Consider the following 20,951-nt stretch of genomic DNA (forward strand, 5'->3'; position numbering starts at 1 on the left):
TTTGAGTTCACTGTGCAAGGTGAAAGAAAGCATCTGAATTCTCAAGTCAGCTCAGGGCCCTGGTCCAGAGTGTACCAAGGACCACCCTCGCCCTCCTGCTGCTCTGCTCTCCCTGGTGCTTTGTCTCTGCACACCTGCCCCAGCCTGCCTCTTGCCCTTCCTGCCCACCTCTCCTGGTTTCTCCTCTTTAATTTTCAGATTCACGCCTCTACACAAATTTTGGTCTCAGCTCTTTCCCCAATTGTTTATGAGTTTTATGGTCTTTTTATTTTATAGATAATTTTAAATAAAAATCACACCTTCAGAATAACTGAATCCAGGATTTTTAACTTTGGCCAGACTGTAATTTGCATACCTACAAGCTCAGCTGAGAAAATAATTTTTAAAAGTGAGGCACATGCGCCTTCTTTATCAATTTATTCAATTTGTTATTGAACAAAAGATTCAAACTATATTCTGCACATACCTTTAAAGTGTGTGTACCATATTTACTATATTTGTATGAAACATATTACTGTGATCTGTATATGTATATAAATATATACTTCTCATAGTTTGTGTAAAAACATACATGCATATTTTTTTCTATCCTGAGCAAGACCCCAACAGCACCTATATATAGTGAAATGTCAGGATCTGAAGGCTGCAGTCAACAGCATGAGCTTTTCTCTTTGAAGTCTGCTAGGAAGGAGCTTCCTCCTATCAAAAGCACAGCTGGTATGAGAGGGGAATGAAAGCCTGGGTTTCCACTTATTAAATGGGATGACTTTTAAAGTTTAGTTCGTGGCTCTTGTAATTGTTGCAAGTTTCTTCAAAGTGAAGCAGGCAAGGAAGCTCTCCCTATGCCAGACGCTTCTGGGTGGTGTTTCCCATGCAGTGAGCCACATAGTGATTGAAATATTGGTTTTAATATTTGCTACAAAGGCAAAGTGTTTTTATGTACTTTAGTGATTGCACTTTTTTTTTTTTAATCCAGAGTTCACAGAAACCATAGGAATGCAGGATGGGTGTGTTCTAATTTTGACCAAAACTAAGAGCCACCCACTGGACTGCCTTGGAGAAGGGCAGCAGGGCAGAGGCATGGAAGGGTGCTGGTCCCAGCAAATGCTCACTGGCCAGCAGCCCATGTCTTCCTCCAAGCTGAGGGTACAGGGAGGCCATTGCAGTGCCAGACAGGCCTGGCCCTGGGCTTTCTGGCTGGAGCAGAGATGCAGGAGGTGGCTGGGGGGCTGGGGGCCTGTGGGCCTGCCTATGGAAACTGGAGCACCATTTAGCCCGGGGAGAGGCGAGGATGCCCTGGACTCAGTGTGTGGAAGGGCGCAGCGGAGTCGCTGGGCCGGGGCTAATACTCCCTACCACTCTCACAAGCTTCGGGTCCTGGCCCAGCTGGAGCCCATGGCAGCCAGGAAGGACCGCAGGAAGAGGTTATGGGGACCAGATGAGAAGCAAGAGCCATAGGACCCTTAAGAAATACCATGGCGTGGGCTCTAGAGAGAAGGCAGGGGGCCAGGTTACAGGAGAGGAAGGTGGCCGGACTGCAGGAGAGGAAGCACAGCGCCGGCTGGAGCTCGCGGGCTGCACACTATGCCGTCTCTCCACACAGGGGCGCTGAAGCACGTTTTAATGCAGCAAAACCGGTTAATGCGAATCCCAGAGTGATGCACATCATTTGGGGTCAATGCGCCCGCCCCTCTCAGTTCCTTACCGTGGGAGGTGGGGTTTCGAGGGGTGGTGGAACAAGCTTTGGAAAAGTTGCTGGATCCCAAATGCTTCAGCCTCTCCCTAGATTTATGGAAAATTAAAATGGAGTTCGTGATACACACAAATAGGCTGGCACACTGGGGAGGAGCGTGCGATGGGACTGCTCCCGGGGCACTAGGCCTCCACTAGCTCTCCTCCAACAACCTTCGCCTTCTTTCCGAGAGTGAGGGAGGGATATGAAGTTGTTTTTCAAGACTTCGGTTTTGGAAAGAGGTGGGCTCCTTAGAAGCCCGCATCACCCGACCACCTTCGGCGCAGGCCTCCATCCTTCCCTCCCTCCCTGCCTGCGCCCCCGCGCCCCCGTCGACCCAGGCCCTCAGGGTCTGTGCTATTGTTCCGAGTTGGGCCAGAACTGGAAGAGACTAGAGGGGAGCTGCTCCGAGGTGGCCGGGCGCTGCGGTCGGGAGCCCACGGAGCGGTGGCCGAGAAGCCGAGCCACGCGCGTGGACGGGGCGCCCCGGGGGTTGTTGTCTCCGCCCGCCGCCTCGGGAGTCTCCGAGCATGCCACCTGCCCTGGAGCGCCCGAGCTGCCCCGCACGGGCAGCGCTCGCCCCCAGACCCCTGCTCCGCGACCTGTGCGCCCTGCCCCGCCCTCCGTGCGACCTGCGCTGCCGGCCCCCGGCCACTCCGGCGCCAATCGCCCGGCGGGCGCGGGCCGGGCTGGGCTGGCCGAGGAGGAGCCGCGGGGCCGGGTGGCGGGGCGCGGAAGCGCCCTGGGTGTGCGCCGGTCTCTAGGTGGTGCCAAATAATGGGGCCTAGGCTTCCCCTCCCTGCGTGTGTGGTTCTTTCCTCCCTCCGATCTGTGATTAGGCCGTACGTGGCCCTGGCAAGGAGTTGAAAAAATAAAAAGCAGCAGAAAAGAAAGCGAGCACACAGCCCGACCCTGCTTCGCGGAGCGCCGGGGGAGGGGGCGGAGGAGGCTGAGCCAGGCAGAGTCGCCAGCGGCGACTTGAGAGTGGCGCGCGGAGGGGCGGCCGCCTGCTCGCCCTCTTCGGCCGATTCTTCCCCGCCGCCGTTCTCTTCCTTTCTTTTCCTTTTTCTTTTTTGCCTGGAGGGGGTGGGGAGCGGGAGCCGAGAGAGTGAAAGCAAAATATTAAAAAGCACCCAAGACAGCCAGCGAGAGCGCGCGCGGTGACCGATGGCTTCGCTGTACCAGAGGTTCACCGGCAAGATCAACACCTCGCGCTCCTTCCCGGCGCCCCCGGAGGCCAGCCGCCTCCTGGGCGGCCAGGGGGCCGAGGAGGACGGCGGCGCCGGGACGAAGCCCCTCGGCCCGCAGGCGCAGGCGGCGGCGCCCCGGGAGCGCGGCGGCGGCGGCGGCGCGGGTGGCCGGCCCAGGTTCCAGTACCAGGCGCGGAGCGACTGTGACGAGGAGGACGTAAGAGCATCGCGGTGGGTGGGGGGCGGCGGCGGGCTGTGGCGGAGCGCACCTTCGAGGCTCAGAGGCCTGGAGGCTCCGCGGGTCTTCGGGCGCCCTCCTCGCCTCCCCTCCCCCGCTCCCGAGCGCCCAGACACTCTGCTTAGCGCCGGATCTCGGTCACCGAGGTCCGGAGCGGGGCTCTGTCTGCGGTGGCGGCAGCCAGGAGTTGGTGGCTGCGGCCAGCAGGGTTTTGGAGCTGCTCCTGCTGGGATCTGGAATAGGCTTGGGGTTCAGTAGATGCACGGATCTGTTTGTAACCGCAGGCTGCTGTAGATCCCAAGGAGGAAATTAGATCTGTCTGTGCCTACAAGTTGATAGTGTTTATCATTTATTTATTTGTTTTCCTGCTTTAAGGCTCAGGGAACATCAATTTTGGGCTCTTTCTTCCCCTTCCACCTGTCACGGGAATCTACCCAGGGTGCCTCTCCTCCCTTCCCCTCTCTGTCCCTCCAGGCAAGTGCCATCACATCCCCTTCTGATTTCCCCCAGCCTCTCCCCTCCCTCCCCAGCTGGTGGTGGTAGTGGTGGTGATCTTTTCGAAAAAATGTTGAAGTACTGCCTTGGAGGCCACCCCTGTCCCAGGTCCAGCACAATTTTTGCTGATGGGTGCTAGGCCCTGTCCATCTCCTGGCTCCTATCCTTGGGCCAACAGCTCTACCTTAGACTGTGTTCCTTCTCTGCAAACTTCTCCTCAGACCCTTTCCTACTCTTCTCCGAGCTGGAAGCCTGGGTTTCAAAGGTTGAATTTGCATATCACCTTAGTAACGCTGACTCCTGCAGAGAACCCGGTTCCAGGGGTGGATGGGTGGAACCACCTCCTATTGATCCCTTCCAGATGTTCAGAGCACTGAAGACCCAGAAGAGAGGAAACTGTCCTTTTTCTTTGAGACAAAATCCCAGACTAGCTCCCAGGCAGGCAGGTCTGCCTTGGGTGGTACAGCCCATAAGGACAGGCAGGGTGTGTTGGGTTGCAGAAATCACTGTGTGGGCCTTTTGAGCAAAGTTGAGCAGCACCTGGGGTCCTGCACAAGCTACTCGGGTCGTCTTGCCCACCACTCCCTGCACCGAGTGGCCATTGAATGTGTCCTGTCAGGTCACACTGCTTCAGCTTCAGCATGTTGTATTTCTTTAGCTGTATGTATGTGTGTGTGGGGGGGTGCTTCCATAGGGACAGTTCTCAGTTGCCAGTGAGATTGTGCTGTTTTATGATACAGGATAGATGTGACCAAAGTTTGTGGGGGTGTGACTTGTACATAGGTGGGCACACAAATGCATGACGCATGACCCTGCATCATCCTTGCGGGAGAGTTTCTTATTCTCTCTTGGGTCATTTCCAGACTCTCCTGGTTAGATAGAGAAATACCAGAGGTGCCTTCACTGTGGTGGGCCAGGTCTTGAGAAAAATGGACAATCTCAATCTCTTGGGAGGGTGAAGAATTCCTACAAAATAGCATATATATATAGTTTTAACGAGTCTGACAACACATTTCTAGGGTTATATTGCTGGGGGTCTTGGGAAGGCTGTTAAGCTGCAATGCAAACAGTAAAGATTCATTTTTTTGCCTCAAAGGTGACTTAACAACTAACTCTCACGTTGTGGATGTTTGGAGTGAGAACAGTGGCATTTCTCCTAATAGGCGCTAGGTGTCGCTAGGGGAAAGGAAAGGCAAAAGCTGAACACTGTGCTGCCTGCCTCCACCCATCCTTTTCAAAAATCTTAGCTTGAAGCATATATTTCTTTTTAGCGTGTACAGAACTGGTTCTCAGATAAAGCGAAAGTGTTAAACTGAGGAACAAATCAGAATTTCACAGGTGCAAGTGATTTCCATTGATAGAGCTCTGAACAGCATTTCTTAACAGCACCTCTTAACAGCACCCCTTAAGATTTATTAAGTCCTGATCTCAATGTTCGTTTTCTGGAAAATACAGAGAGTTGTGTTGTGTGTATGTGTGTGTGTATGTCCATGCACATGTATGTTGGTATTGGGTGGGGTGTGCATAGTTAGTATACTATGGTATGTATTTCTGATTTTCTGTATATGTTTGGACATAATCAGTACGCTTTGGCAAAGATGCATCACATGTATTTTCTACAAAATAACAGAGGTGTAGGTTGAACAGGCCTAGAGCTCTAATGTACAGCACAAAGATTGTAGGTAATAAAATTGTACCATATGTGGGACTCACACTAATGAGAGGTTTCAGCTGCTGCATTGCAAAAGCATGGCTGTGTGAGGTGGTAAATCTGTTCATTTGCTTCACATAGTAACCTACACACACACACACACACACACACACACACACACACACGTGTTCCATAACACCATGTTGAGTACTATATATATATACCATGACATTAATTAGTTATTTTTAAGTGTATAGGCAAACCCATGATACTGGGCTAAAGGTAGCATCAGTTTCTTAAAAAATTTAATGGACTTTTCTCAGAAAAATAATCCAAATTGGTATATTTATGTATAAAAACCCTACCAAAAGATGATTGAATATAGCAAACCACTTTTCTTGCAGAAAAAAAAAATGCATTTGCCTTAGACTCACTAGTTAAGGAAAAGACATTTGATCTGAAAACTTTTAGATGCCAGCTCTTCTCAAGATTGAAGGATCTCAGGTGATCAAACTGAAAGCCAAAGATGTGCCACCAATTAGGAGCACACTGAGCCTCACTGTGTGTGTCTTGGCTTGGCCGAGAAACTGCAGGGCATTGGCGCAGGCTTTTGTTTTCTGTTGACCCCCAGGGAGCTCAGGGCTCAGGTGGGAGCTGTCCAGGGTTCTGAAGCGTCCTCTGGGCACTTTCATCTGAGCAGTGCCCATCCAGAGCTGGTGGCCTCAGGGCCCCTCTGAGGCTTGTTAGTCAGGGAGAGCTGTTCCAACACACAGAAACAACCTCGCTGTGGTCAGTGAGGTGATGGGAAGTGGAATACCTTTGGGCTTTCTTCATCTTCTCCTTCAATCCAAAACGGGAGAAATAAAATGTAGTTCCTGACCTCTGATCATGTGTACGCACAAGCATGCCTGTGTGTGATTGAGAATGAGGAATTTAACCTAAAAGAGAGTTTAAGCTAGTCTTCTAGGACTCACACAGAAGAGACCTAGCGGTCTACCCAGATCAAATGCAAGTTTGAACGGCCTGCAATTAACTATTAACATACTGCCTGAATGTAAGCACTTCACTTAGAACAGGGCCCTGTCAGCGGGGCAGTTCCATGGAAGACCCTCTTTGGGTGGGTCAGTTCTAAGTGGCAGGCTCTGACTGTGACATAGAAACAAAGCCCAAGTGTCTTTTCTATCAGTTTCTTTATAAATCAGATTCAGTTAAATATGAAGCCAATTGTTTGGGCAACTCCTCTGAAAGATCTAAAATTCATCGTGTAGGTTTGAAAATAAGTTGACTCCTAAAGAAAATGTCGCTGGAAGTGACTTTCGATGGGATTTAGTGACTTCCAATTGGAATTGACTCATTTCAAAATCCTGAGTTAGTCGTCCTCTTGAGCATTTCTTTTCAATTTCTTAAAGGGCTCTGCAGGCCTTATGTTCTGCCTGGGCAGTAGTTTTGTTAGGGTCATGTATTGTGTCCCTGTAGTCTTTCTTCTTGATGACATATGACTTCCCAACAATATGAATGTGATGAAAACAGGATTTTAAAACAGCAAATTGGCCAAAATAGGGATTGGATGACCAATGACTGCCCATGATGTCTGTCGGCGTGAGGGGCCATCTTGACATCGTATGTCTTGGTCAGCAGCCCGTCTGCTTTCTCTCCGCCTTGGTCTTTCGCTGGTATGATGTCAACATCCTGTTACTGTGTCCTTGGGACTTATCAGTTTGGCAAATGATTTCATACATAGCCTGCCTGCACAGATGACGTCGATATATGCTGTCACTGTCTTCACAGTTTTATAAAAATGTAGTTTCTCATTATTTTCCTAACATGTGGGGAAAGGACTAAGCCTTCCGTCTCTGTTCTCCATCCCCGGCTCCCATCATCAATCAACTCCAGAAGGGGCCTGGGATGTCACAGGGTCCTTGGCCTTTAAACAAGGGGGCTGCAGGTTGCAGTGTCACTGGTTCGTCATTCCAACAGGAGCGTGGAGCTGTGAAGTGCCAGGGACATGCTCAGGGAGGACGGTCTGCTGCCATGACGCATGCCTTCCTCTCTCCACCAGCTCTTTCTTCTCTGCCTGCAGGCAGAACAAAGATGGCCTTCCCTGGTCCCTGCCACCATCTGGCCGCTCTTCTTTCTTTTATTTTGCAGCTTCTCAGGCAAGTGGGGGCCACTGCTCCACTTCCTCCCCATCAGCAATCCTTTCCTCCTCTGGCTCGGATGTGGCCCTGCGTTCTATGCTGTCTTCATTACAGACCTGCCCATGACATGGTACCAGTGTCCCCTGACTTGAGATAACGGTGCGTCTGACTCCTCCCCCACCTTGATGCGATGGCCGCTCTGCTCTTGGTGGCCACCACTCTGCTCCTCACACTTTTTATCTCATGCCTTTCATGGTGCTGCCTGGATTCAGGCCCTGCCTCTCTCAGCTCAGCCTTTGAGCTCTTTAGAAAATCATTATCTTCTCTCCCCTTTAAGGTCTTTATCTCCAGGATTCTGTTCTCCCCTTTTCATGTTTTCTTTGTGAGATAAATTGTCCATCTTTGTCCTTCTTTGTCCAAAGGCAGCCCCACACATTGCAGCTTCTGCATTAGAAGATGGTTAAAATGGCTTGATTACTCTGATATACTTTTGCCAATTGTTGTGAAGATAATTTTCTCTTTTATTTTACATAAGTGGAGTATTCTAGCAATGCAGGGCCCTTGGGGGCCTCCACCTTGATCCATTTTGTAAATTGTACCACATGCCAAGTGTCCTTCCAGGTCATTTCTGTGGTCCTGGCGGGACACACTCCTAGAGTAAGTCCCCGACGTCACCTGTCTGAGCTTTCAGCTCAGCCCTGATTTCTGCTTCTTGTTTGGTTGTTCTTTGCAGTTGCCAGCATGGCCCACAGTGTGAGTGTGAACAAATCCCAGTCTCTGTGTCTTGGTTTCTTTCTCACAACATGATTTCATTAGATAAGTGCTAAAGCCCCTTGTGGCCCTAGAACACTACACTGAATGCTGGATGTGATAGTTTAGTAGATTCTGTACTCCAGAGCATCCTCAGCACACAGGAAGTGTTTATTACCTACAGTAGCGCCACAGTAAATGCGTAGGTAAAGTGAGTAATCAGTTTTTCATAGAATTCTGTAACAACAAAGAGTTTGTGAAGCTATACTGTAACAATGTTAAACAAAACTCTGCTTACCATTTCGGCACAGGGAAAGTAATCATAATTAGGAAGTTGTCTCTGTTAGAAGAAGGTAATGTTGGGGTACACAAAGAGGCAGCTTTACTTGAATGGTGGTTAAAGCCAAAAATAGCACCTGACTTCTGCACTCCAGACCTGTTTAGAGTGTTATTTCATGCATCTCATTTTACCTTCACCATTACCTTGACTGCAGTGAAAAACTATGACCAAGAGCTTCTCTTTTGGCTTGGAACATTAATAAGGGTGAGCTTAATTGGCTTTCTGTTGGTGGTTCAGTGGTCAGCTGTGGACTATAGTAATCAAATTTCACTGTTAACATGATTTTGCTCTCTAAAGCCAGCCCCAAAAGGTGTGTCTGTCATATCTTCCCAGGGGATTCAAGCTCTGCTGGCAGCCAGGGATCTGGAGAGAGAATGAAACCCACCTTTGTACGACACGCTTCCTGCTGCCAGTGCACACGTTTCCAAAATTTACTCATATGTTACCTGTAGACCTCAGGAGGTACGGATTATCAAAGGAACATCATGTTATAGTTTTGACAATGGAATCAGCTCATTTTCCCACCTTAGTATTCTATCATCACTGGGTAGGCAGGGGTGTTTCTAGATGTTGACTTTGGACACTTTTTCCTTCCTCAAATAGAACTTTTTATTTCTTACCCAAAGCTTTTTATCCTTTAGAGTCAGATGATTAATGAGTTTAATTTTTGCAAGCAACTGGCAGGAGTTGCTGAGTAAGATGTACATGCTGATTGGATATGACCCTGTTCCTTTTAATTACTCAGATGATAACAATGCATTAATCAAGTGGGTGAGGAAAGCTTCTCTGCAATGTGCAGTATTGATCCTTTCATGGAGCATTGCCTATAAAAACAATAATCACCATAATCCTTTTAAAATTAGATTCTGTAATAAATTTAGTGTTAAGGACATTGAGGACCTGTGGGCCACGTTCTAATTTGCTTCCATTTCAAGCACATAGATTTGACTTTATATACAGATAAAAGTATAGTCAGTGTTTCTCATGAACAACTTTGGGAACTCTCTCATTCAAATGATCTAGCATTCTGAACTTATCCTAAGTAGACAATTTTAAAACTTTGGCCTCAACCTAATTTTACATATGAGAGGCCTGCAGATAATTACATGGATGCAGGGCATTGGCGTTCTCTGGAACTTCTGTTCCTAGTCTCATGTTCTTCTTAGTGTACTCTGCTGTGCCACAATCAAGTTGGGAGCTTAATTATACCACTGAGTTAAAAGGGTACATTATAGGGAGCTGGGGATGTAGCTCAGTTGGTAGAGTGCTTGCCTTGCATGCAGAAGACCCTGGGTTCAATCCCCAGCACCACCAAAAAAAGAAAAGAAAAAGTGTACATTATAGAACGTAATGGTCTGATATTTTGTTCCGAATTGGTATATTTGCCGAAAGGAGAGAAAACCACACTTGTGCGATAGCCACATAAAAGGTTCTGACTTATTTTCTTCACTAGTTGGACCTTTTTCCAGTGGATATCACTTTGTTTTCCAGCTGCTTCCATATCCTTTTCAAGCACAGGAATATTCAGTTCTTCCCCTGCTGGTGATGCACATGTCACAAATATTACAGGAAAATTAGAAGCCCAGAGGCCTGAGTGGCCCAGTGGTGGAGGTCCAGGTGGTGGCAGACGACTAGATGTCCACTGCCCAGAGGTGAGTCTAGTGACAGGATAGAGCATGCAGAACCCTGGGGGGCAGGGAGAAGCAGGTGCAGAGGACCCGGGAGGAATGTGCCAGAGAGGGAGAGCCTGTCTCTGCAACAGAATGGCCGGCAGGTCCTGAAATAGTCTTTATCTTTAGGAAGAACATCAGCAAACTCACGTTCAGTCAGTCCTGCGTGTGTATAAACAACTCACAGACACTTAGAATGCATGAAAATCATCCTGGCACAAGCCCAGGGGAAAGGGGAGGAAGCACACACACACACACACACACACACACACACACGCACACACACTTATTGTAAATCAAAAAAAAACCTAACAGTTTTCCAAATCATCGGCATCATTGTAAAAATCAATTTTTAATTTTTCATAGTGGTCAGATTTTACTTTGGCATCAGATTTTACCTTAGATAATTTGGGTTCAAACATTCTAACATAACACTTATGTTAAAAACAACAACAGTGGGGTGAAGGATCAAGCATCCACCCCCAACTCTGATCTGAGGCACTGATTGATTTTTCCCATCTTCTTTTAGTTTTTACTGCAGGAGGATTTGGTTTAAAGGAAGAACTAGTCAAATTAATGCAGCAGCTTCTGTATAGCAGTGGCCTCTTGGTTATATAACCCATAATATCCGTATGTAATCTTTCCCCCCCTAGTTCTGGGGATTGAGCCTGGGGCCTTGCACATGTTAGACCAGCAGTCTACTGCTGAGCTACCTCCCAGCCCTCCATCTGATTTTAGTTACGTCTGTTATGGACATAATATGCGCCCACAGTGTACTTAAAGGTGCCATTAACTGGAAGGAGAGTGGAAGTGGAACTGGTGGCCCTGGGAGAACTAGGAATCTAGGACCTCATCCAGGGGCAGGTTAGAGGAGGGAGCAGAAATTAAAGGTGAAGAAATGCCAGAGAAAAATCCAACTCTTGAGTCATTTCCTCCAAAACACTCAGTTTTCTAAAATGTATTCAGACTCTTCTTATGCAATGGAAAATCTTATCTAATGTTTTTTAATGATTAAAATCAAGAAACTGCTATAAAAGTCTTGAGAGGTGACATTCTCTGTCTTTGAAAGTGTTTGGTTTTCGGGGGCTCGTACCCTGTCTGGAGTAGCCCCATCCCAGAGTCCCGGCTCTGAAGACTAGAGAGTAGCTAGAGACTCCTTCCTATTCTGGGCTTCTCGCTGGCTCCATCTGTAGGTCCCCACTTCCCTGGCCTCTGAGATGGGCCGTCTGCCCACCCCGCAGATGAGGCTGTCTGGTCTCAAGTCTTCCCATTATCTTCAGGCTGCCTTGGGGGTCTGCGGTGACCCTCACCACCCCTATGGGTCTTCTCAGGAATGTTTGAGGGGGGAATCGATGCCATCTTCCAGGATCCTGGAGCTGAGCTATGGGATGCCTAGCTGCTTCCATAGTGAGCTTTGGGTCTTCCTCATAGTCCCCCTGTCCTGTCCAATGTGCAAAGACATGCCCTTCCTAGCCAGGTCTGAGTAATATGCTGTGGGGAACCAGAGTCCAGAGCAAATCCAGCTGTGAGTGCACCCCATGTGAGCTCACGCTAGTGCACTGCAGCCCTAGCACCTTCTAGAAGGAACCCGGGCCCACTAGGACCCACATGTCACCAGTGCTGCTCTGCAGGTGTTTCCAGAAAGACTGTGCTCCTCTGTCCACTTGGAGTCAACTGATGAGACAGGAGCAGATAGAGGCCATCAGAGCCGATGAATGACCTGCTGTGCTCTCTCCATCTGCCATGGTGACCAGCAGTATTCCGGTGGCGCTGCACAGAGAGCAGGGTATTCGCTGGATCCGTGAACCAGACTATTGCTGCAGTGTAACCTAGCTGTGCTGGCTGCTGTGTAGGACAGATGACAGGGTGCGCCTGTGGCCCTCGTTGTTGAGCCTCGATTACATCATCTGGGGGCAGTTTACACTCTGCCTAGAGGACATGCAGCCCTCTCCTGCAGCTCACAGAAAGCTTCCAGTTCTCAAAGAGACCAAGGGGGAATTGCCCCAGGGAGGGCTCAGACTCTGCAGCGCGTGGTCTTTCCAGCTCCTCTGTTTGGGCAGTTTGTGTTGCGGGGTGTCAGGGCAAGAACTGTTTCTGGAAGGCCAGTGCGTGGGGTGTGGCTGGGTGGGCAGGTGGGTTGTGAGAAGCCAGGAAGAGCAAGCATTTCTGCCTTCAGCACGTCCACGAGTGTCATCTGTGCAAATGAGGCCTCTGGCCGTGGACTGCGGGCCTTGGGGTGGGAGAAGCAGAGGATCTCGCAGAAGCTCTCACAGTGGAAGGTTCCCCGTCTGTGTCCCTGGTGGGCTGCGCCCTTCCGGTTTATGTGGATTCAGGACGGGGCTGTCTGCAGTCGAGAAGCTGAAGGCTGCAGGTCGTCAGCCAATGGTAGGAAGAGTGGCAGAAGCATTCAGCTTTACCAGGACCCTCCCTGTTCCCACTGTCCCCCTTACTAGCATTTCAAATCCATTTCATACATGGAAAGGGCATCATGGATTTGTCCTTCTCCTTTCCAGATTTTTAAATCTCAAACAGGAGGAAATCTGCCCCTAATGTTTCCTATGACTGGTTATCTGTTGGAAGGAGAGGGGTTGCTGGAGAGGGGAGGCACTGTTTCTATAGAAACAGGAGCTGCTGCGTGACAGCAGGCCTCTGGGCTCCGTGGCGGGCAGCTGGCCTCACTGAACACCAAATCATTGATAGGCTTCCTCATCGCTGTTTCAGGCTCCAGTGAGATGGGGTCGGCAAGCCTTTTGCTTCTCAGCTCCACGACGGCACCTGTGCAGAGATCCCTGCTCCGTGCCTCCCTCCCGATGGCCTCTCCAGGCCTGCTGTGATTTCACCACAACCACCGGAACGGCACAGCTTCCTCCAAGGGCTGTTATGTGACTGTGCTGATCTTGTCGTCCCTGAAATGGGGAAGGACCTTGCGTGCCAGTCAGCCTCTCTCTGCACGCCCACCACGTACCCGATGGTCATTTCCCTGCTTGAACAGGGGAAGGGTTTTCATCATGGTTCAGGAAGTGCATCCTCCTGCACCAATGCAGTCCAAAGTGCATTTCCTTGGGTTCCGAACTTGCACAAGACACGTGCTCTCTGGGATGCCCCCACCGTGCTCCGTCCACCTCTGACCTTTCTCAGATTGGGACCATGGGAGGCCACTCCACTTCACTCAGAGGGAAGGAAGCCAGAGTTCCTCTCATGGCCTGAAGGCCTGGTTGGCCCTTGCTCCTGCTGAACCCCTCACCCCACACCCACTCACACAGCCCCCACCTCCCCAGCCCCCTCTTGCCCCTGCTCAAGTCTTCACTCCAGGTCACTTTCTCAGTGAAGTCTTGCCACCACCCTATTTAAACCGAAGTTCATGCCACCTCTCACTCTCAGTGCTCCCCACCCTGCTCTTCCCTCACCACGGGGGTTTACCACTTGCCAATATGTTGTGTAATGGGATTGTGATGCCTACTTTTGTCTTGGTCGTCCTGTGTCAGAACGTTCGGTGAACTGAAGCTAATAAGGGTCTTGGCTGCTTGGCTCTCTGATGAGAGCAAGGGCCTTGTACAGTGCCTGGTGGGTGGGATGTGTCAGTAAGTGCTGGATGAATCAATGACTGGCACCATATGAAGGTGTCTCTGGTCATGCCTGTATCCATAATCCCAATTCCTTAAATTCACTTTTCTTTTTTTTTTTTTTTTTTGGTGGTGCTGGGGATGAACCCAGGATCTCCTGTGTGCCAGGCCAAATCTCTACCACTGTGCCACACCCCCAGCAAACATTTGCATAAATTGTATGAGCTCTGAAGTGAGAACTTGGAGCCTTGGAAGTGGCTGCTTCCGAGTGTCCACGGGTGGGTTCTCATCTTTTCGGGATTTCCCTTTGTTTCACTCTGCACAGGCTTTTGCTGATTGTCCCACCTAGGAATACAGTGGAGTAAACACAGTAGTTGTTAGGAAATCAGCAGAATTTTATTTTTTTTAGCATTTGCTTAATGAGTATTATTTAACATCTGGAATATTTTATATTTCTTTGCTGAATTAAAAATGTCTGAATTAAATTAAAATTATGTATGACTGCCATGAGTGTCTTGTTGATTTGTGTGTATGTATATGTGTGTTTGAGAGAGAGAGAGAGAGAGAGAGAGAGAGAGAGAGAGAGAGAAATGAAGCAGTAGAAAAGAACTACTTAGGGAGAATGTGAATCATTGCAAAGGAGAGGCACCTGGGATCCAGCAGAGCAAACGGAGCTTTTGATTAGAACCTTACATCACCCAATCCTCAAGTGAACTGGAAGAAAAGGATGGGTCTCTTTTTCTGTGATACTGTGATCATTTCCTTAGTTGGCAGGTAGGAAGTCAAATCAGAGCATCTTAGAACATGTACCATTAGAGGAGAGCTAAAGCTCCCAGACCAAGGTGCTTGATTTCTGCCGGGTGGAGAAAGAACAGTAAAGACGTTCCTGGGTTCTGTGATCTATTTGAAGCTGCCTGCATCTCTCTGGCTGTCTCCAGCCTCCATTTCTGTGATAATGGGATCAAAACAGTCTGGTATTGGTGTGGAGCTGGAGCAGAAAGATACGTCTTGACTTTGGCTCTGGCCTCTGCATGACCTGGGCAGCTGCCTCCTCGGGCACTGTGGAGGCTGCAGCAGCACACTGTGGTGCAAGTCTCTGTAACCAAATGTGCAGAGTAAAATGCACAGTTTTCATTTCCTGTTGTCCCATGGGGTAGGAGTACAGCCTGGGTGGTTGCTTTTCCATCCACACCAAACCGCACTGAACTGATGAGCAACCTGAGGGACCAGCCAGACCCTGCCACTGTGAACTTGGGTCTCAGGAAGCATGTGGGTGGGTGAGCAGAGGCCTGCAGGCGGCTCCATCCTCCATCTGAAGACACAGTCATAAGCCCAGTGGTCCTGGAGTTATCAAATAGTGCCAAAGTTTGCACAATTAGATAAAGATAAGGTGACAGGTAACAGCAGGATGCATAGCCGTCCATGCTGTCCTCTGACCACTGGCTGAAAGTAGCCAAAGGGCCTCAGAAGAGCACTATGAGTCAGTAATCAGAGTTCAGAGCTCAGCAACCAGTTCCAGTCCAGGCAAGAGAAGGGTCATGGTGCATCTGAAAAGCCACTCATAACACTGGCCACATGTTAGGGCCAGCTCTGCACCTGAGAGGACCTGGGAGCCCTGGGCACCTGCCAGACATCAGCAGAACTGCCCGGCAGGGGCTCCATGGAGTTGGACCTCCGCAGTTCCTCCTTTGTGTCTCCGGGGGAACCCAGGCTTAGCAGCAACCAAGGTAATTGGGGTGTCAGAACATCAGGATCCCCCCGCCTCTGCCTTCAGCCCTCACTCTGGGTCAAGGAAGCAGTGCTGGGAACGACAGGTGACCTGAAGGGAGGTTTGGATGGGGCTGGGGAGGTCAAGGAGGAAGGAGGAGGGTGGCGGGTATTTGGGACAGGAGCCTAAAGGGGAACCACGGAGGAGATGGCTGGGCGGGGTTCTGAAGCAGAAATGGGTACAGGTGGTCTTGGTGGCCTGGGGAGTCGGTGAATCTTCACTGTTGGAATTCAATCTGGGCTGCGGGGAAGGTCCAGCGTTCCCATGTTGGACAAACCCGCTCAGTGCCGTGTGAGCCGTGAAGGCTGCTGAGCCAGATCCCAGGCTCTGACTTGGTGTCCTGATTTTCACTTCTCAGAGCCGTGGGGTCCTTGCAGGAGCTGCCTCGGAGAGGAAGGGAGACGGAGCTGATGGAACGTTGGCCTCCTTAAAGCAATTGTGCTTTTTAAATATTTTACTTGTATATACAATTTCAATGGAAAAAAAAAGGATTTTGGTATTAAATGAGCTCTGCTGGAGTAAGAACCAAATTATTCAATAAACTCATAGATATCCAACAGGGTTGTGTAATGAGATGTTCTTATTACAGTTCATAAAAGCCCTGCACATAGAATTCAATCAAGCCAGTGCCCAAGACCATTATTTTCGTAAGCAAGGCTGGTGGCTGACCCAAGCCCATGGAGAGGTCCACTTTGGAAAACAGGGCAGCCCAGTGTTGGACTGCTGGCCCCAGGTTCAGACTGCCTGAGCTTGAATACTGATCATTCAGTGGTAGATTCAGCAAATCCACCACCTGCTGGTTATTTTACTGTAAAATATCACTTAACTCTTTGGGGGGATTTAGCTTCCTCATTTGTAAAATAGGGGAAATGATCGTGGCGTTGTTCCTGGTGGTTTATCAGAAGGTTTTATTGACACATGGGAAACACTCAGTACGCGGGGACCGCAGGTTGACCTGGTATTGTCGTCAGACCCTTCCAAGCTGACCCAGTTTGCCAGGAACAGCAGAAGACAGACGTGGCTGCAGGGCAGAGCCAGCTTGGGTCTGGAAGCAGGAGGAGAAGGGAGGGCCACAGCTCCTGTGGCCACATGTGCAATTGGGCCCTAGTGGTACGTCTTCAGAATCAGCTATGATTCTGAACAGGCTGCTTGAGTGGTTTGGTGATGCAGAAGCTGGTACGAGGCAGTCCAGGTCTCCCTGGGCGGGTTCCATGCCCATGGCTTCTCTGCTGACCACAGTGTCTTCTCCCATGTCAGTCATGCCTTGGAGTGCTAGCCCCAGGACTGTGTATTTGGAGGTGCACCGTTGGAGGAAATCAGAACACCAGGTGGAGTTCTCTGGGTTGTAGTGGAGTCTTATACAACACCCACCAGAGCTCTCCACACTTTCTGTGCCTCAGGAGGCTGTTATTAGAAGTCAGCAGTCTGAGCTCCAGAGAAGGACCTCACCAGAGCTGACCACATGGCTCCTTGACCTTGGCTTCCAGCCTCCAGAACTCTGAGAAAACCCATTCCTGTTGTTTCCCAGCCACCTGGGCAGGGCACTTTGTTCCAGCAGCCCAAGCTGACCAAGACACAGAGAATGGAAACAAACCTGAGTCCAGCTGCCCCCATGAGGAGGGAGAAGTGAGGAAGCCCAGCCTGACCCGAGACCCTCCAGGACCCGCAGGGCAGCTGAAGAGAGGACACAAGCCGCTTGCCAAGTCACTCACCAAGACATTCCTGAGCTGGATGCCTTGTCATTGAGCTAGAGGAGGCTGTTGAGAAATTGTCACTTCTCTTAGAGTCCAATGCGTCATTCTCATGATTGAGAACTTGAGATATAGCCTGTAACTGCTCAATAACTAGCGTTTCCCTAGCAGTGGCCAGAAGAGCCCAGCTAGAACACACTGGGTGTGTCACGGAGGAGCACTGCAGAACAGAGGGCAGGAAGGTGGAATCAGTGTGCTATTTAGGAAAACAAAGTGTAAGATTTGACTGCAGATAAGGATTTGACTGCAGGAGTTTTTTTAAAAAAAAAAAAAGTCACTCTAACTGTAAATAATGATCCGGAACCTACTTCTCATTTTGCTTCTGTCGTGAGTGTGCTGTGTCTCTCCACAATGTCAGAGTTTATTGAATAAATCAATTCACAGGCTACCCGATGTTCAGAGCAGTGGGTCACCTGGTGGTCATAAGCCGGCAAACACAGCTTCTTCTTTCTCGTTCCTTCATTTCTAATATCTGGACAGTGGAGCCACACACTTCACTCAGTGATCTGTAAATAGGTCACAGAAAGACTAACAAAGGGTCAAAGTGTCCATAGGGTTTTGGGGTGCTAATCCAGGAGCACAGGAAGAGATGTGAGTGCAAAGAGTCACTGTAGGTGGTCACACAAGGATTTTTAAGGAACAAGTTCTGCAGAGTGTTAAAACCGAGGACCGGGTCAGCTTGGCACAGGCAGTGGGTGATCTCTCAGGCAGGAGACTTGACTGAAGCCCAAGAGGAACAGGAAATCCCAGACTCATTGCTATGGCGATTTTTCTGGACAAGACCTGGGTTGAGTGACCAGGATGGCATGTGTCAAGGTGCCACCTCATCCAGCTTTGAGGGGCTCCTCCTTTTATGGGCCTCAAATGAGGAGTCCTTGTCTGGTAAGACTGAGAAGTTCCCGATGTGATTGGGGATGTCCGTGTGTCCAGGTGCCCCTGGGTTTAGTTTGATGAGTTGGCACATAGAGGTTATCTATCAACCTGTGCCTTAGGGTGGCGCTGGGCAGATGGTGGTGGTTTACTTAAAGACGAGGTGCGACGTCGTCCCACCTGGCACGTGTACTTAAGATGGAGTAGCTCGTGGCAAACTATGCAGAACGGGGCTCAGGGTCAGGCACAGCCTGAGAACTGCTCTTCCGACTACACATTAGGGGTCAGAGCAGGGCATGGCCTGCTCACCACAGCTTCTCTTAAAATGGCACTTTCAGCTACGCCTGCCGTTCAGTGGCCTGCCTGTCATGGATGACGCCAGCAGCTTTTCTTTTGGTTCAGCACATCCCACAGGTCTCCTCCCTCGGGCTTCAGGGCCAGGCAGAGACCTGGGTTTCTCTGGGTGCCCATCGGGAGGCTAACTGGGTGAAGTGCCAGGAGCCCTGCAAGGCTGGGGACGCCTCCCCCGTGCAGGAGCCAGGGAGCGTGGACTCGGGAGAGGATGCTCCAGGGCTCAGAGCCGTAGCTGTACTGACCTGCCTCGTCAGAGAGATCCAGGTGTCCCGTCACACTCCCACGGAGACACCACATTCACACGCACCACCCATCGCACACACATAGCACGCACATTCACGCCATGTGTAACACATGGACAGACACATGGAAGGCCAGGATTCCAGAGCCCTGGCAGGCTCACAGGTGCAGTGAGGAGCTCAGAGCAGTGTGACGGGCTCTGCAGGCGTCAGCCGAGGGTTACGGGCTCTGCAGGCGTCAGCTGAGGGTCTCTGGGGGGTGAGGAAGGCTGTCCTCTTCCTGTCCTCCTCCAGAAAGACTGGTCTGACTCCGGCCACGATCCCAGAGGGCATGGAACCTCATGGTGGCCCAAGGTGCTACCCAGGGAGTGCAGACAGAACACAGTAGAGTGCCAGGTGGCCTTGGGCCAGCACCCCTGACAGTGTACTGGTGGACGCAGCACTGTTAGGGCAGAAGGAAGATGAGGCCAGCTGAGCCTTCATCAAAGTGAAACAAACAGAACGAGATGATAGGTGAGGAGTGTTTGGAGAATTCAGAAATTACCGGGGGGGTCAGAAGCATCTGGTGGATCAGTCAAGCCTTGGAAAGGTGGCCCAAAGTCCAGCCCCCGGGAGCCCAAGGTGTGCACCTGGGCCTCCCAGTCCACCTCCCAAGTGCGGCCCCCAGAGCCCAGGTGTGGCCGAGGTGACATGGGGAGAAACACAGGGGCCCTGTGAAGACTCTGTGGACCCTGCTGGCTGACTCTGTGGGTATCCCTCAGCCACTCACACTTAGGAGGGGGGTGTCCAAGGAGGCAGTCAAAAGACATCAGGGGAAAGCATGTCCAGGGAGATGGTGAAGAGCAAGCTCCTCAACTGGCCAGCTCAGCCACAAGGCACCATGTGGATTTCAGCTGTGCCAGAGCAGAGTGACCAGGGAGAAGCTGACCACCACGGGAGAAGCTGACCACCACCGGAGAAGCTGACTATGGCGGGAGGAGCTGCGGGTAGCTCTGAGCGTGTCGTGCTCAGATCTGGGCATGCCCACCCTCCCTGTGATGCTGAGCTGCCAGCTCCATGTCCAAAAGTCAGAGCGCATCTGATTTTTCTGAATAACGAGCAGCCACTGGCCCTCTTCCTAGTCTCTATGGCTCGGGGACTGGCCTGTTCTCACAGCCTGGAGTTCAAATGCATCTGTTGACTAGGAGAATAGAAATTCCTCTTACTAATACAGTTATGCAGAACCTGATTTGATGTAGCTCTTGAACATCAGAGACACATGGATGTCCTTAACTGTCAGCTCTTTAGTTCCTTGGAAACAGGACCCGTGCTTGTTAACAGAGAGCCTGGAGAAGGCTTCAGGGGCATTTTCCACTCTGTCCTTTGGCAACCTCTGTACAAAGTGGCTTCTGTGGTCAAGAAGTTGGGGAACATTGAATCTTAAAGGTTGTCTGATGGCCCCTGAGTGAGAGTTCACGATGCAGATCAGAATATTAAGTAGAGCTATTCGTGGCAAGGTTTCTCACTTCTGCCACTTGGGGATGAGGACAGTATTTTGGGGCAAATACTCTGTCTTCCTGCTTCGTCGGGGAGAGGACATCTTCATGTCCAACCCCCACACCCACTCTGGTTGGATTGCGCCCTCCCTGGTTCATAGTCCCCCTCTGACTCCACTCGTCTCCAGAGCAAATCCCTGCAGCAGGCCAGCCTGGAACAGCTCTTAGGCCTGGAGTCTGAAAGTTCAGCACCATGCTCCCCTGAACCTGGGACAGCCTTTCCTTGTCTCGCCCAGCGGCTGGCAGCCCCAGGCCCTCCTCGGCTGTGTGTGCACCTCTTCAGCCTCAATCACCCTCTCCTCATGGCCACGTCTCTCTGTGTCGTCGCTCGCCTTCCTACGAGGACACTCGTGATACGGGAGGAAAAGCCCTCAGTATCAGACTGGCCTCGTCTAGGCTCCTTACAGCTGCAAGGCCCTGTTGCCAAATGAGGTCACTTTCTCAGGGACTGGGGGTTACAACAGCATAGCTTTTGGGGGGAGAGGGGTCACAGTTCAACTGGGACATTGACATCATGACATTCTTTCTCAAGGCACGTAACTCTGGTTACCAAGGGTATTCTGGAGGTTGATTGCCAGTAAGCTGGGCTCATCTGCTCCGTGTAGTGGATCAACCATGCGTTCTCCTTTTTGGTTTTTGTTTTGCTGTTTTCAGTTCTTGGTGACCT

The 20,951-nt window shown here is 50.4% G+C and overlaps 1 protein-coding gene and 1 non-coding gene across 2 annotated transcripts in view; both read left to right on the forward strand.

The window, feature by feature from the left end:
• The first annotated feature begins 2,899 nt into the window (after positions 1 to 2,899).
• Dpp6 (dipeptidyl peptidase like 6) overlaps positions 2,900 to 20,951 on the forward strand; it is a 600,350-nt gene continuing 582,298 nt past the window's right edge. Inside the window, exon 1 of the mRNA XM_026406182.2 lies at positions 2,900 to 3,139. Coding sequence (XP_026261967.1) covers positions 2,900 to 3,139 — 240 coding nt within the window. The remainder of the gene's footprint in view (positions 3,140 to 20,951) is intronic.
• Trnaa-ugc (transfer RNA alanine (anticodon UGC)) lies at positions 9,776 to 9,848 on the forward strand. Its single transcript has one exon. It is a non-coding gene; the product is annotated as a tRNA-Ala (tRNA).

Source organism: Urocitellus parryii, chromosome 3, assembly GCF_045843805.1.
Source record: "Urocitellus parryii isolate mUroPar1 chromosome 3, mUroPar1.hap1, whole genome shotgun sequence".
Lineage (NCBI taxonomy): Eukaryota > Metazoa > Chordata > Mammalia > Rodentia > Sciuridae > Urocitellus > Urocitellus parryii.